The sequence below is a fragment of the Leuciscus leuciscus genome (genome assembly GCF_965113295.1).
Source record: "Leuciscus leuciscus genome assembly, contig: HAP1_SCAFFOLD_453, whole genome shotgun sequence".
NCBI lineage: Eukaryota > Metazoa > Chordata > Actinopteri > Cypriniformes > Leuciscidae > Leuciscus > Leuciscus leuciscus.
The window spans coordinates 751-14,790 of record NW_028118286.1 but is presented as its reverse complement, the minus strand read 5'-3'; the positions used below and the strand labels follow the sequence as shown (position 1 = coordinate 14,790).

At 39.0% G+C, this 14,040-nt stretch overlaps 1 protein-coding gene across 1 annotated transcript; it reads right to left on the bottom strand.

Moving 5' to 3' along the window:
- Positions 1-2,225: 2,225 nt before the first annotated feature.
- On the bottom strand, positions 2,226-13,801 carry LOC309491706 (uncharacterized protein). The gene is made up of 20 exons (XM_082190745.1): positions 12,759-13,801; positions 12,092-12,466; positions 11,707-11,842; positions 11,449-11,520; positions 10,552-10,929; positions 10,171-10,269; positions 9,736-9,968; positions 9,455-9,633; positions 9,228-9,324; positions 9,019-9,128; positions 8,276-8,401; positions 8,020-8,134; positions 7,706-7,768; positions 6,704-6,758; positions 6,436-6,527; positions 6,123-6,240; positions 5,888-5,995; positions 5,633-5,800; positions 5,070-5,234; positions 2,226-4,417 (listed from the first exon to the last, which is right to left on the bottom strand). The coding sequence occupies exons 2-20, from the start codon at positions 12,185-12,187 to the stop codon at positions 4,215-4,217; spliced, it is 2,613 nt and encodes an 870-aa protein (XP_082046871.1). The 5' UTR covers positions 12,188-12,466; positions 12,759-13,801; the 3' UTR covers positions 2,226-4,214.
- Between the last annotated feature and the right edge of the window lie 239 nt (positions 13,802-14,040).

Sequence of the window (14,040 nt, the reverse complement as noted above, 5' to 3'; positions counted from 1 at the left end):
TCATTGCTGAATTGCAATAACTTTAAACAACAAAGCAAAATGCTCCAGGTCATGTGATGAAATGTCATAGGCTACAGTAATCTACTAAGACAAAGCAGGCTGTTGTATACAATGAATCTTCCTATTAATTCCTAACCATAATACACTATAGTAGTTGCTAGAGGTGAATGCACTCTAGATGTGATTAATATGGATTATGTCCTCCATTCATTTGTTAAATAGGGATGTTTGCTAATACCAGTCATAATGGACAGAATCTGCCTCATGGACAATAGTGTATATCCTTTACAGTGACCAGGTTCTTATTCATCCTTCCTACAGTGTCCTCACTGTCCTGTCCCATGACTCCCATCAGTTTCCCCATCATAGTGGTAGTTATTACTGCTCAGTCACAGGTGTAATGTCCTTTTTTCTCTTGATGTTGAGCAGACCATCTTTATAGAAAACACAAAGACAAATCTACACTTTAACATGGGTAGTGTAAATGCTGCCAAAATATTAAATTTGTCCTTGCATGATAGTGGTTAAGCTGATGTGTATCCAGGGAAGGGCTGGGTCAAAATAATATATAATGAAATTAGACTTAATTAGGGGGGAAGGGGGGTTACAACAAGAAGACCTTTAAATATCCTTTCATAATTTTATTTTATTCACTGGAAATTATGCATATATACATTATTTCTAAATACAGGGACTTTTGTGTCAATCCTCTCTCATTTCCATTCAGTGTGACTGTCTGTCAGACCTTCCATACCAGGCAGTGATGAATAAGATATATGGCTTTAGAAGAGTTTGTTGTGTTTAATGTTTTTTTTTTTTTTTTTTTTGTGCCTGTTCATAAGGTGGGATGTTAATATCCCATTTCAATTCAATTAATTATGTCTGATGTGAGACATCAGGGGGAGTATCAGAGAGTATCAGGGTTATGGGATAGTCAACTATAATAACTGGGACTTTGGCATCCTTCTCAAGATGAAATTTGCTGTTGGTACTCCATTCTACATCCCAATTCACCTCCATGGAGCACTTAGACTCATCTCTGATGGGACTGATGATGGGGGTATCACCTGCAAACTTGATCTTGGTCGTTTCTCCTCCAGCAGTAGGAGCAATAGTTGCTGGTAGTTTGCACCACTGATCCACTGCCTCGTGACCTGTGCTGCGCCACTCATCAACTGTCTTATGCCACCTGTCCTGTGCACAGCTGTGCCACTGACTTGCTGTCCCATGCACTGTCCTACACAACTCATGCTGTTTTGTGACACTTGCCTACTCTCACATGGCACTCACCCAATGTCCCGTCTCGTCTGATGTGCCTACTGTCCCTAGTCATTTGTCACTGTCCTAGGATTAGGTTTAGGGTTCAGGGTTAGGTTTTTAACAATTTGTAAGTCTCACGGGACAGTGGTGCGGGACCATAAACCAGTGGCACAGGACAATAAGTGAGTGGCGCAGGACAGTGTACAGGACAGTAGGTGAGTGGCACGAGCCACCAGCGACAGTAGAATACAGTTTTTGCTCCTACTGCCTCCTTACAGCCTTGTGGTGGCCTATCCGTGTTGAGGGCATGCTTCCGTATTGTTAAAATTGATTAAATTATATTCCTCTGATAGTCAAGTATCAAGTGACACAGAGCTATATTGCTGCTCATGACTTGCAGGCTGGAGAACAGATTGAGAGGATCTATCATGTTCTATGCTAAGTTATGCATGCATAGGTGTTAATTGACTCGTAGCAGAGTAAACAGCTAGGTTGATGGTATTTTCCACAGCCTTGTAAGCAAACTGATAGGGATCCATGAGTGACAACAGTAGTGGTGGACATCTGGCATGCAGCTTTATTATACTTTCAGACACTGGCTACGATCTTGTCCTGTTTCCAACTCTGAACCTATCAGCACCCTTAATGAAAGGTTCACTTTTTTCATATTAATTTGAATACTATCCTGCTTAAATACATTTGTTTTGAATATATGAATAACAGATTCATGGCTTTTTATCAAAGCTCTAACCTGTCAAGTCCATCACAGCGTGTTAAATACTGCCAAGTGACACCAGGTCCCATGGACAATTAATGATTTTGATGTATTTCACCAGTGCCACTTCAGCATCCTGAAGAGTTTTTATTATGTGACAGTATACTGTAAAATGTAGATTTTCAATGAAGACTACTAGGCAATTATGTACTTTATGCACTTCAATTACAATCACAAATAATTTATGACATTTTCAAATTCACATTCAAGTTTATTGTAGCCATTTCCACAGTTGAAAGAAATCTCTCTTTGTGTGCTCACATGTACCACAACACACATCCAACACAAGAAAATTCAATAGAGCATTAATGAGCTCCATATTGTCCTTTAAGTGCTGAAGTTGAGGTTGAAAAGTCACAGTCCAGAATGCATAAAACAGTCCATGTCCAACAGTCCATGCAGAGGGCCAATCCATTCAGTAGATATTGCATTGATATAGTGTACACACTCATGATTGTAGTACATGAAGTTGCAGTGCAAAATAGTTTCACATTTAACAAAACCTAATGTTGATAACTGAATTATCATAGGGTTAGTGCATATTTACGTGTCTGATAGCCTGGGGGGTAGCCTGGTAATAAAAGGTAGCCTGGGTCTGGCCATTCGGTAGCGATGAATTATTGCTTGCTGGAGGTGTTGAAGTTTAAAAAGATAGGATCATCCCTTGACTGATAGCATTCTAAATCAGCGTTCACAACTCCTTTCCACCGGAGACAACCAGACAACCAGGGCTGGGTTTCCCGAAACCTTCTTAACGCTACGTCGTTCTTAAGTTACACATTAAGCTGTACCTTATCGTTAATACGTGTTTCCCGAAACGTTCTTAGTTAAGCATACCTTCTGTAAGTCATACTTCCGTAAGGTTGGTCTGGACCACTCTTAGCTTTACCTTATCACTGTTGCAGGTCTATATGAATATAATTCTGAAGTTTTAATACACCCAGACAGTGTTCAATTAGGCTAATTCAAGTGTTTTCATGCAAAGAATAAAATTGTCATTACACTGATTGTTAATAGAATTTTAATTATATTATTATATATAATAAAATTCTATACATTTATTTTAATTAAAGAGCACTTTTAAAGGCCAGTGAAAGCATAGGCTACTGTCAGTTAAGTCCTATTCGGACGCTAATATTGTTTCTCATGGTCTCGTACAGTAAGTCGGTTATTATAGTCCGAATCCATAATATCAGTGTTTTTTCTCACCCAACCCGCGTAAAAAACCCTGGCCAAATTAGTACCTACTGTTTTTTTTACAAACAGGTCGTACGTTAATTTAATTGCCGTCTGAATCCACATGTCCGAGTTTACAAGAAGAGATTCAAAATCCACTGTTTAAATCATTTTTGATCACTGCCGAGCACCGTAGGCTACGTTAGATTTAAACTTTTATTACTGAAATGCTGGAAAGTATTTACAAGAACAATATTTCACCACAGCTCCACCTCAGCGAACAAAAATGGGAAAGAGAAGAAAGCGCATAAATAATTGAAATGGTTATTATGGCAGCAATATATGATACAATTTAAAATATGTAGGCTTGGCTATAATAGGCTATTATAGTTTGGGTTATTTTTTATAATATCCCATGAGCCCTAATAATTGCAATTTCAACTATTTCTGAAGTGCTTCTTTTATAAAGAACACCGCTTTCTCACATAAACAGCCTCTGCACGAGAGAATAATTGATTCTCGAGGCATCGATATCAGCAGATTCAGCACCATCGACACGGACAGAGCCGGGTAACGGCGCACGTAAGAAGGTATATCTTAAACAGCTTCCTAAGGTATAGTTCGGGGAACACGCCTAGAAATGGTATACCTTCAGTTAAGTTATACCTTAAGAGTTTTCGTAGCGCGCTAAGAGACAACGTTATCGTGAAACTCAGCCCAGCTCAATGGAATCAGAATCAAATCCAAACTAGTACTGTAGGGAGATGATAATCGAGCGGATGTGCATAGGAAGGCGTGGCCACGCAACCTGGGGTAGGTACTATCCCTGAATCATAATGTTCCTGCTAGTGATGCCTCTGTATCTTTTGCCTGATGTGTGAAGAATGAACAAGCACTGTTCTGGGTAGGAGTTGTTATGATTTAGGGAGGGTGAGAGATAATGTAAAGTTTACAGATTTTAAAAACAAAACAAAACAAAAAACAAAACAGAATGGTCTCCTTTCTAATCTTCTTCTGACTCTGGACTACTAAGGTCATATTCATCATCAGTGTCCGTTCTGCATTCTGTGTCCTGTAACTGGAGGTCATCAACTATAGCACTATACGTGCTCACAGCTTGTTGGCATAAACTCTCCAGTGCAGAGGACCTCCGCATGAGGACACTTTTCAAACCAGCTGCAGCATCCTCTGACATGTCACCAAAATCTGTAACATACATAAACATAAGAATTACAAGTATTGTTCCAAAATTATAGCATGTAGAACCACACATGACAGAAAGATGTTACTCAATTTCTTGTTTTGTTTTTTGTTTATTTGTTGCAAGAAAACTTAAACACGGAATTCAAGGCCATTTTATTGTCATATGCATATAGCTACTGGTACCAGCTCCACTTGACTCTGGTACCAAGCACTTTTGGTTCCACTTCTGTTGAAGTTCCAACAATGATGTGTAAATATTGGAGATAGCTCTGTGGTCATTGTTATCGCTAGCATCGTAATGTTAACGTTCTGAGCATGCCCTCAGCAACAGCTCAGTGTTAGCATGACAGGACGCTGATAGAGTAAATATTGCCATCTCCCCAAAAATGTGTATTGTGATGAATTCAGAATACTTTTGATTTGATCTGTTCTGCTGTAGTGATTGCTGTTACCATCTTTTCCACGTTGGTGATGCTAGGATAGTTTACTTATAGGAACCAGTTACATGAAATGGTACTTTCATGCAGTGGAAAACGAAATGTTTGAAACCAAACCGAGTAGAGTCGTGTTGTGGTGAGGTGAACTGGTACCAGTCTGTAGAAAAGGGACTATAGTGTTAGTGAGAAAAAAAAAAAAAAATCCAAATTTGACTTACAGCCCATTCTGATGTTCTCTTTCAGTTTCTCCACTCCCTTTATCTCCTTACGGAGAGACGTGATGTGTTGAGACATCTCCTTCACCAGGATGCTCTGCTCCTCCTCAAGGCGTCTAATAAGCATCATTTGGTCAAAAAGAGACCGTTTTAACCTGAAGGAGTGACCTTTAGGTAGAGGGAATTGATGGAAATATGAAAAAGTAATTTAGTATTTATGATGATTAAGTTATAAGGCCAAAATTTCAAAACTGGTATGGACATCCCAAACACCAAAATTGGGCTCAGGTGCAGGACATCAAAATAACATAAAAAAAATAAATAAAAAAAAACAGTGAAGTGCGCACACTGCATGCTAGATAAATTTATTAAAAGCACAACATTTCGACCATCAGGTCTTAATCAGGTGCAAATGTTGCATCATTTGCACCTGATTAAGACCTGATGGTCGAAACGTTGTGCTTTTAATAAATCTATCTAGCATGCAGTGTGCGCACTTCACTGTTATTTTTTTTTTTGTTTATGTTCAGGCATACATTTTAGAGAACATGTCAGGACTACCATACCATCCTCACGTCTCTCCCAAGGCAGGATGTAGTCCTCTGTCAAATTTGAGGCCAACTCCTCGTCAATTGTATCCTCTGCACTAGCATTGTACAGCAGGATCTTTTGTTTCATTTTTTTTTTTAATTCTCTTATTTTTCTTCTTTTTCTCTGTCTTGTCTGGTTGCTATCTGCAAAGTGAAATAAGAAAACTATCAGGAAAACAGTTTTTGTTTGTTTGCTTTTGCAATGTACCATTTGAATATCAGTCAACCAACCATGCTGACGATAGAGGTCCTGCTTCTTGCGTAGCAGGGCCACTATGATACTTTCTATCTCAGCCCTGAGGTCCTCTGTTGCTCCCTGTTCTGTTGTGCTCCCTGGCTCTAAATAGGTAACACAATTAAGCAATTGTTTCATTTAAAAAATTCTGATCACCTTATGTAGTTCATATTGGAACAAAGTAATTAACAGTTGTATTTGTGAAAAGTCTGAGCACTATGCATGATTTACCTGTGAGTGCCCACTGCTGAACATCACACACCCACTGCTTTGCTGTTTGTTCAGTGATGTTATTCTTCTGGCGGAAATCACTGAAGCTGGCAACTTCCAGCTTTGCCCTCTCGGAGATCTTTAAATCACACAAAAATAAAAATAAATATCATGCAAGCTTTCAGCCAATACCGGGATCAAGAAATTCCTTCACCTACAGTTTATAAATGAATGGATGAATGAGCTCATTACAGATGGATGGACTACAGCTCTGCTGTTTGTTGTTAAAATGTATGTTGTGTCAGGCAAGAGGACCATTAGGAAATGTCCTTACTTTGATGTATCTGCAGGCCAAGACTTTGTGAAGATTCTCTGTCTTTTTTCTGTTCCACCCCATGGCCTGTTGAGTGAGCATATTCTCTCTCCCTGATTAAAAAAATAAATCTGCATGCGTGATTGGATCAATTTACTTGAGAAAGACCATTGCAGTTAGACACGACCTAACACAACAATTACTTTAGTGCAAGGAGAACAGGAAAATGACATTTTAGAAGTCAGAAATACCTCATCACAGCGTATGGTTTGTAATGTGTCATACCAACCTGCCTTTGTCATGTACTTTGTGACAAGAGCTGCCCTGGAGAGAAAGCTGTTTACCTAGATAAACAATAAAGAAATGAATGCATTTCTATATAACATTACCAAAAAATCCAACAACAAATAAACCAAAACATATGTATATGTGAACATGTAGCCATACTTAATATTTAAGTAATATCTTATCGTCAACTAGCTCTCCACCTTAGAATGCCATGCAAACTAAAACAACCACACCCTTTCAGCCATAGCCATAGACATCAAATTGGAAAGATCGAGCCCAATTTTTCAAAGTTGGGAGCAATGCTGGATCTTGCCAATTGGGTCTACATTTTAAAACCTCACAATGGCATGCCAGAGCTGTGACAGTCGGCATTTTCATAGAATCCCATGAAAGGTTGGAAAGTCAACCATTGCCTACTGGTTAGTGCCTTGGGCGTTCGACTTGTTCGAATGCCGACCAAGAGGAAAGTGGTTGTGTAAAAAGTGAAAGTTGGTGGGGAAAGTTGTTGAACATCGCAGTCCCGTCCACATCCACGGCTAAGATTCCCTTGAGCAAGACACTAAACCCTTCACTGCTCCCCGGGCGCCGCAGCAGCTGACTGTCCACCACTGCTTTTAAGTGGTTAGGAGATAGTCTGTGCCACCTCACTGTGTGCTGTGTATGTGCGTCTCTAATTCACGGATAGGTTAAATGCAGAGACTGAATTTCCCTAACAGGATCAAAAGAGTGTATATAATTAAATAGTGCAGCTCAGAGGGAAAGAAGCTTGAAATAGTGATGCATCATGCATAAACCACCACTGCTGACTTCACTTTTTACTCAGACATAATGTGTGTTGCAACTACAGTTCAGATAGTGATCTGATGGTCATCCGAGCAAGCATGGATCTTTGTTTGATACCCTGATGTACTTTATCCTTCACACTCTGCTTGTCTCTCACATAAATGTATCAGTGAAGTCTCCTATATCTACATAGTTACAATTAATGTCGGTAATAACATACTTGTTCAACTTCCTCTCCAACAGTGTTCCCTGCTCCATCCTGATTCCTGCCACCCCATCTCACCTGCAGCATAGTGTTGGATTAATTTCATACCATAACTTTAAAAATCTAATGTTATGCAATCATGAATTATGTGCACATTAAAACCACTTTCACATTAAAGGTGTCATATTTTATCTGCAAAATATACTACATAAGATATCATAATCACAGACTTACAATTTAGTATATTGCCACTAATACCAGGTTAAAATAATAAAAAATAATCATTGCTCAACTTTTCGCATCTGAATTTCAGTATCAATTTGAGGTACCTCGCATTTTGCTGTATGAGCTTTGGCATGCATCACACTGAGAAATGGCCTCATTTCCATCAGCGGTTGAAGATCTGATGATTCTTCAGTCACTTTGCTTAGGTATGGCCAGTACCTAAAAAGAAGCACAGCATTAGTAGGCATTAACTAAAACTTTGCCTGGCCATCAATATAAAACGAGTGAAAAAAAAACAGGCATTTGTCATTTAATGTACAGTAGGTTGATCGAGTTTCAATATGATAATAGAAAAATTACCTGCAGACAACATCCATGCAGAAGAAAGTGACATTGGCCCTCTCTGACAATTCCCTCTGTAAAAACATTGGGTAGGCGAAGACCTCGCCACGGTAGTGGTTCAGTCCTCGCAGCAATATCCCGTGTCTGATACACAAGAGGGCAATATGGTTAATAATCAATTTACACAATAAGACCTGTGGAAAGCAAAACTAATCAAAACCCTCTATTCAAAGCTTATATCCATTCACACACACACACACACACACACACACACACACACACACACACACACACACACACACACACACACACACACACACACTCTCTCTCTCCCCCACACACACATTTCCCCATCAATCTGTACATATGTGACTAACTTAGCTTTAAAACAATGTTCTTGGGAAAAAAATATATTAACGGGATTTACTTTAATAATAATTCAAGTGTAATTAAATATTAAATAATTAAAGTGATGAAGCCAATATGGGGATGATTAGGAGGCCATGATGGGCAGAGGCCAAGGGGCAAATTTGGCCAGGATGTCACCCCTACTCTTTTTTCAAAGGACATCCTGGGATTTTTTAATGACCACAGAGAGTCAGGACCTCTGTTTAATGTCTCATCCGAAGGATGGAAAGGACTTTACTTCCCATAAGGAAATTAAACACGACTCTGATACATATATCCACAACTGAGTTTCCACAGCGTGTGACAAGTGGCATCTGTACAATTGCTTATGCACTTATGATCTACTCACATACCTGCAGACTGCCACTTGTATCCCCTCTTCATCTATTTTGGACGATGATTTTTTTGACGTCTCCTTACTCGCCCTGAACCTTGAAACACCACATGTTCCACTGTTATCTGCCTGTAAAGTCAGATATCACTCGTCTTAACAAATAGAAAACAGAAAAGACACAAACATAAGCAGTAGATATACTGTCTTAATATGCAATATTACACATACTCTTGTCATGCTGCTGCCTCTGACGTTGTTTAGAAAGGCTGATACCTCCTCATCTTTGGCAAGAAATAATCCCTTGTACAGAGACTGTTCCTCATTTCTGTCCATTAAAATTGATCACAAAAAAAAATCCTTTTTTAACTGACCAAACATTACTCTACATGCAACTATTTCTATGACATTGCTGTGGTTTTGATATTGACATTAATGCCTGTGTAATATGAACATACCCCCTTGATTTTTTGAAGCGATAATGTTTGCGATTGCCATCGCAACACACTGCCAACATGTCTGGGTGACATGCTGGACAGTAAAAGTCATTTACTTCACACATCACCTCTTCTGTATGCTTGCAAAAGCAATATTCGAAAAAACTTTTCTGGAACGTATCTGCACAGACATTTCCCGGCTATGACATAAAAAAAATTATTAGTGTTTACAGAAAATAAATATTACAATATTACAGATACAGTAATATGATTATGTGTTACAATGATTCAAGCAGATCTACCCTTCCAGCCTGAACAGAACGGTGCTCCAGTAGCTTTAAAAAGGCATTTCTTGACATCGAAGGAGCCGATACTTTAAGGTGAGCAAATGCTTCGAAGACGTCAAAACTATATAGTGTCTGGCAGTTTGTTGTGCTTGGCCAGTAACGATACCTAAGGAGCTCTTTCACCCCTGGGGTCCATTCCACAAGGCAGGTAGGACAAACTTTACGGGGCAAACAGACATCATATCGTCCTGTGAAAAAAGAGACACATTAAACGTGCTTCAAAGAATCAACTTTTTCCAACTCAACTGTGCATTATTCATTCACTGTAGTATTTGATATGGCATTGGCATTTGGTAATTGGTATATTATTCATGAGAAAAGCTTTGCCTTGATTGCAATTGTTAACTTCTGCAGTACAACAAAACAAAAAGCAGGACTTTTCAAACTTACCATTCATGGTGACCACAGAAATATGCTTGCCAGAGGTGACCTCAATCTCATGGGTGCACTCGCATATTGCCCTACGTGCGGGCAAGGGCAACTGACATACTGCAATGCAAAGAGGTTGTTACATTTTTCCTCAATCGAGAAGGTATATCTATACTAGTGATTCAAAACAAACATCTACAAAATAGCTCTACCATATGTCATTATCACTGTTTTCTTACTAATAGCACGTTTCATAGTCAAAGCCAAACAAAAACAATTTCTTCAGTCAAAGAGAGATTCAAATTAAGAGTTTAATCCTTTTCCATTGACAAAGTCTATCAACAAAGAATATTTGTGTAATTACTCTTTACTAGTCAACAGAAATTGTTATTAAACACATACCCTGCTCACAAAAGTGAGGCTGGCCATTTTCACCCATCCCCACAGCCTTTGTGGGGGGAATAGGCTCCAGGTAGCCATGGAAAAGTGCCTCCCTGCCGTGGAACACATTCTTTTTGTGAGCCTCCATGTCGCATCCTCCACATAGAAACTCCATGTCCAGTGGCACACAATCCAGGCACCTAATTACTGCCTCTCCAGCGCCGCACCTGTGGCATTTTTGGTTGATGTCTCTTTCAGCGGACAGTTTAGCATCAAGCAGCACTGGCCTTGCTGCTTTTGCCCTTGTATCAGCGTGTAGCTGCCGCTGTGCCCATGCTGTTTTTTCAGCTGCCACATTAACCTCAACAAGAGTGTCCCTTAACTCTTGAAGACGCGTTTCTGAAAATAAATGAAAATAAATAAATAACTGTTAAACAACCCTTCGATTGAGTGAAGGCACAATGGATCAAAATGACTTAATACTGAATGGTACGACAATAATTATGACTTAAAATCTGACTTTGACCAAGCCATACACTACAGTGTCCATTCAATGTAGGTTTAATGTACTGTATATGGACTTGCTCATGGTATCACAAACCATGTAATATGCTTCCGATAATATACCAGTTTGAAATGAAAAGTTGGAGTGTCTATCACTTCACTTCCCAAACTAGGCAAGAATTAACGCCTCTGCAAAAGCACTGAGTGCAGAATTGTCAAAAATCAGAATATAATGCACATGTTCTGTCTACAACAAAATAGAAACACAAACCACTTTTAATGTAGTTGCGTGGAGAAGAAGTGTGAGACATCAACAACAATGAATCAAGGAAAAGTTTACAAGGTCATTAGAAAAGTTGTTTATATGGAGGAATAGGAAATGTAGTCTTAGGGATATTACACAGACATACTCACCAAGACTTGCAGTCATCTCTTCTTCTATCTGAGGGACTTCCTCAGACACTGTGTTCAATTGAACTTCGGAAGCTGTAAAGGCCAATACATTTGGTTATCTATTCTATCAGGGTCTTAAAGCATCATATATTTTAGTCCAGAAAATTCACAAAATTCCATCATACATCTGGCTCAGTGAGCTCAAACCATCTTTTCACTCACCAACATTTAGATAATTACCGTTATTAAACTATAACAACAGTGCTATAAACAACAAACCTAATGCACGGCGTTCTGCTTTTTGACGTTTCTTACGTCTGTTACTTATGGCCGCTGCGCTTGCGACTGCTTTCTTTTTCATAGTCCTCTTTCTTTTTTGAGGGACATGGCTTTCCATTGCCATTGCCATTGCAGCCTATATGAAAATAAAATATTAATGTTTTCTGCTAGAATATCAGACTAACTTATGGTTATGTTTGATGGATGCTTTTTTCCAAAGTAACTAACAATAAAAAAACACAAATCAAAAACTACAAAATATAAAATACTACACTACTCCAATATACATTAAATGTGTAGAACATCATACCTCAACAGCAACTACAACAAACAAACAATATGTAATTTTGTAAGACATGGGTGTAAGTGTATAAAAATGTCTCACCCTGGCCTCATGGAGAAGAGCCTTGCTTATTTCGGCAGCCATATGCCCCCTGACCTCACTGGGATCTTCAAAGACTCTTGAGTGTTTTTCCGACATGGTGCACACTCACAGATACAATACAAAAATACAGACAATAGACACACAATACAGATATGAAGATGAGTGTGTGTGTGTGTGTGTGTGTGTGTGTGTGTGTGTGTGTGTGTGTGTGTGTGTGTGCGCGTGTGTGAGGGGGAGGGGAGGCTGAGTGAGAGTGAGAGACTAGAGAGAAACAGAGTGAGAGAGACAGAGAGATTGAAAGAGTGGCTCTTAAAAGTGCCTTTGTTTTCTATGTAAGAGTCTATATAAAAGAGTTTATGAAGAACAGCAAATAATCTGTAGAACAGACAAGAAAGCATCATTAGATCTCTGAGAAAAAAAGACATTAATTAACTCACAAATATTGGACTACAGTTATTTACTAATTACATTTGAATCAAAAGAAAACAAAGAGAACATTTGTCTCTATGATGGTGTAATTTTAATTTTAATCTTTATGGAGAAACGTTTTAGCTCAACAGTGTGAGTTCTATTGCAACACAACAAACACAAACTAATCCCCAGGGTGAACGCAATAAACAATAAAGGTGATGTAAATAAATACGTAACGCAGGCTTGAGATACATACCGATCTGTAGAGGTGATCCTCGCAATGGCTGTAAAAACCGCGAAATTCTAGGATGCGCGTACGGAAGTGTGACGTGTCGCCGTCATGGCAACAGACTCATCTGATTTAACATTCATTTATTATTAATCTTTATCGTGTTTTGTTGTTTGTATATGCCTATCTGTCAATTCCGTGAACAGTAAAAAAAATAAATAATAATAATAATAATAGTAAATTAGTCCAAATAGTATTTAAACTAAGGCTGATGGATGGAGAGGTGGGGAGTTTGATTGATCAAGCCTGCCTCTAGTGATCCGGTTATCCGTGTGTCCACCACGGAATAATCCGTGGTGCCATCACAGAATTTCACAATATGCAAAGGGATACAAAACTGATCAGGGGGGGATAAGAGGTTCACAGTTTAATTGGGCTACATTGCATCGCAAACACAGACAACTTGAATAGCCTACTTAAAGTGTCAAAATCAGCAATAGGCAATATCGTCCAGTGAAGGTGAAACAATCTACTGAATATTCCGTGGTACCGTCACGGAATGAGGTGACCAGAAGCTATCATAGCGATTAAACGACGACAGAACAGTGCAATATCAAGTTAAAATCCCTTTGAGACTAAACATTTAAACTGAAGTACTTTAAGTAAACTCAGAATATTTAAAGCCATACGTTTCCAAATTATAAAACGACGTCAATTGGGGGAGCGCAAGTGATCCGGTTATCCGTGTGTCCACCACGGAAGAATCCGTGGTGCCATCACAGAATGTTATGCAAAGGGCTATACAAACTGATCAGGGGAGATAAGAGGTTCACAGTTTAATTGGGCTACATTGCATCGCAAACTTGAATAGCCTACTTAATGTGTCAAAATCAGCAATAGGCAATATCGTCCAGTGAAGGTGAAACAATCTACTGAATATTCCGTGGTACCGTCACGGAACGTGGTGACCAGAAGTTATCATAGCGATTAAACAATGCAATATCAAGTTAAAATCCCTTTAAAACTAAACATTTCAAGTGAAGTACTTTAAGTAAACTCGGAATATTTAAAGCCATATACGTTTCCAAATTATAAAACGACGTCAATTGGGGGAGCGCAAGTGATCCGGTTATCCGTGTGTCCACCACGGAATAATCCGTGGTGCCATCACAGAATTTCACAATATGCAAAAGGCTATACAAACTGATCAGGGGGGGATAAGAGGTTCACAGTTTAATTGGGCTACATTGCATCGCAAACACAGACAACTTGAATAGCCTACTTAAAGTGTCAAAATCAGCAATAGGCA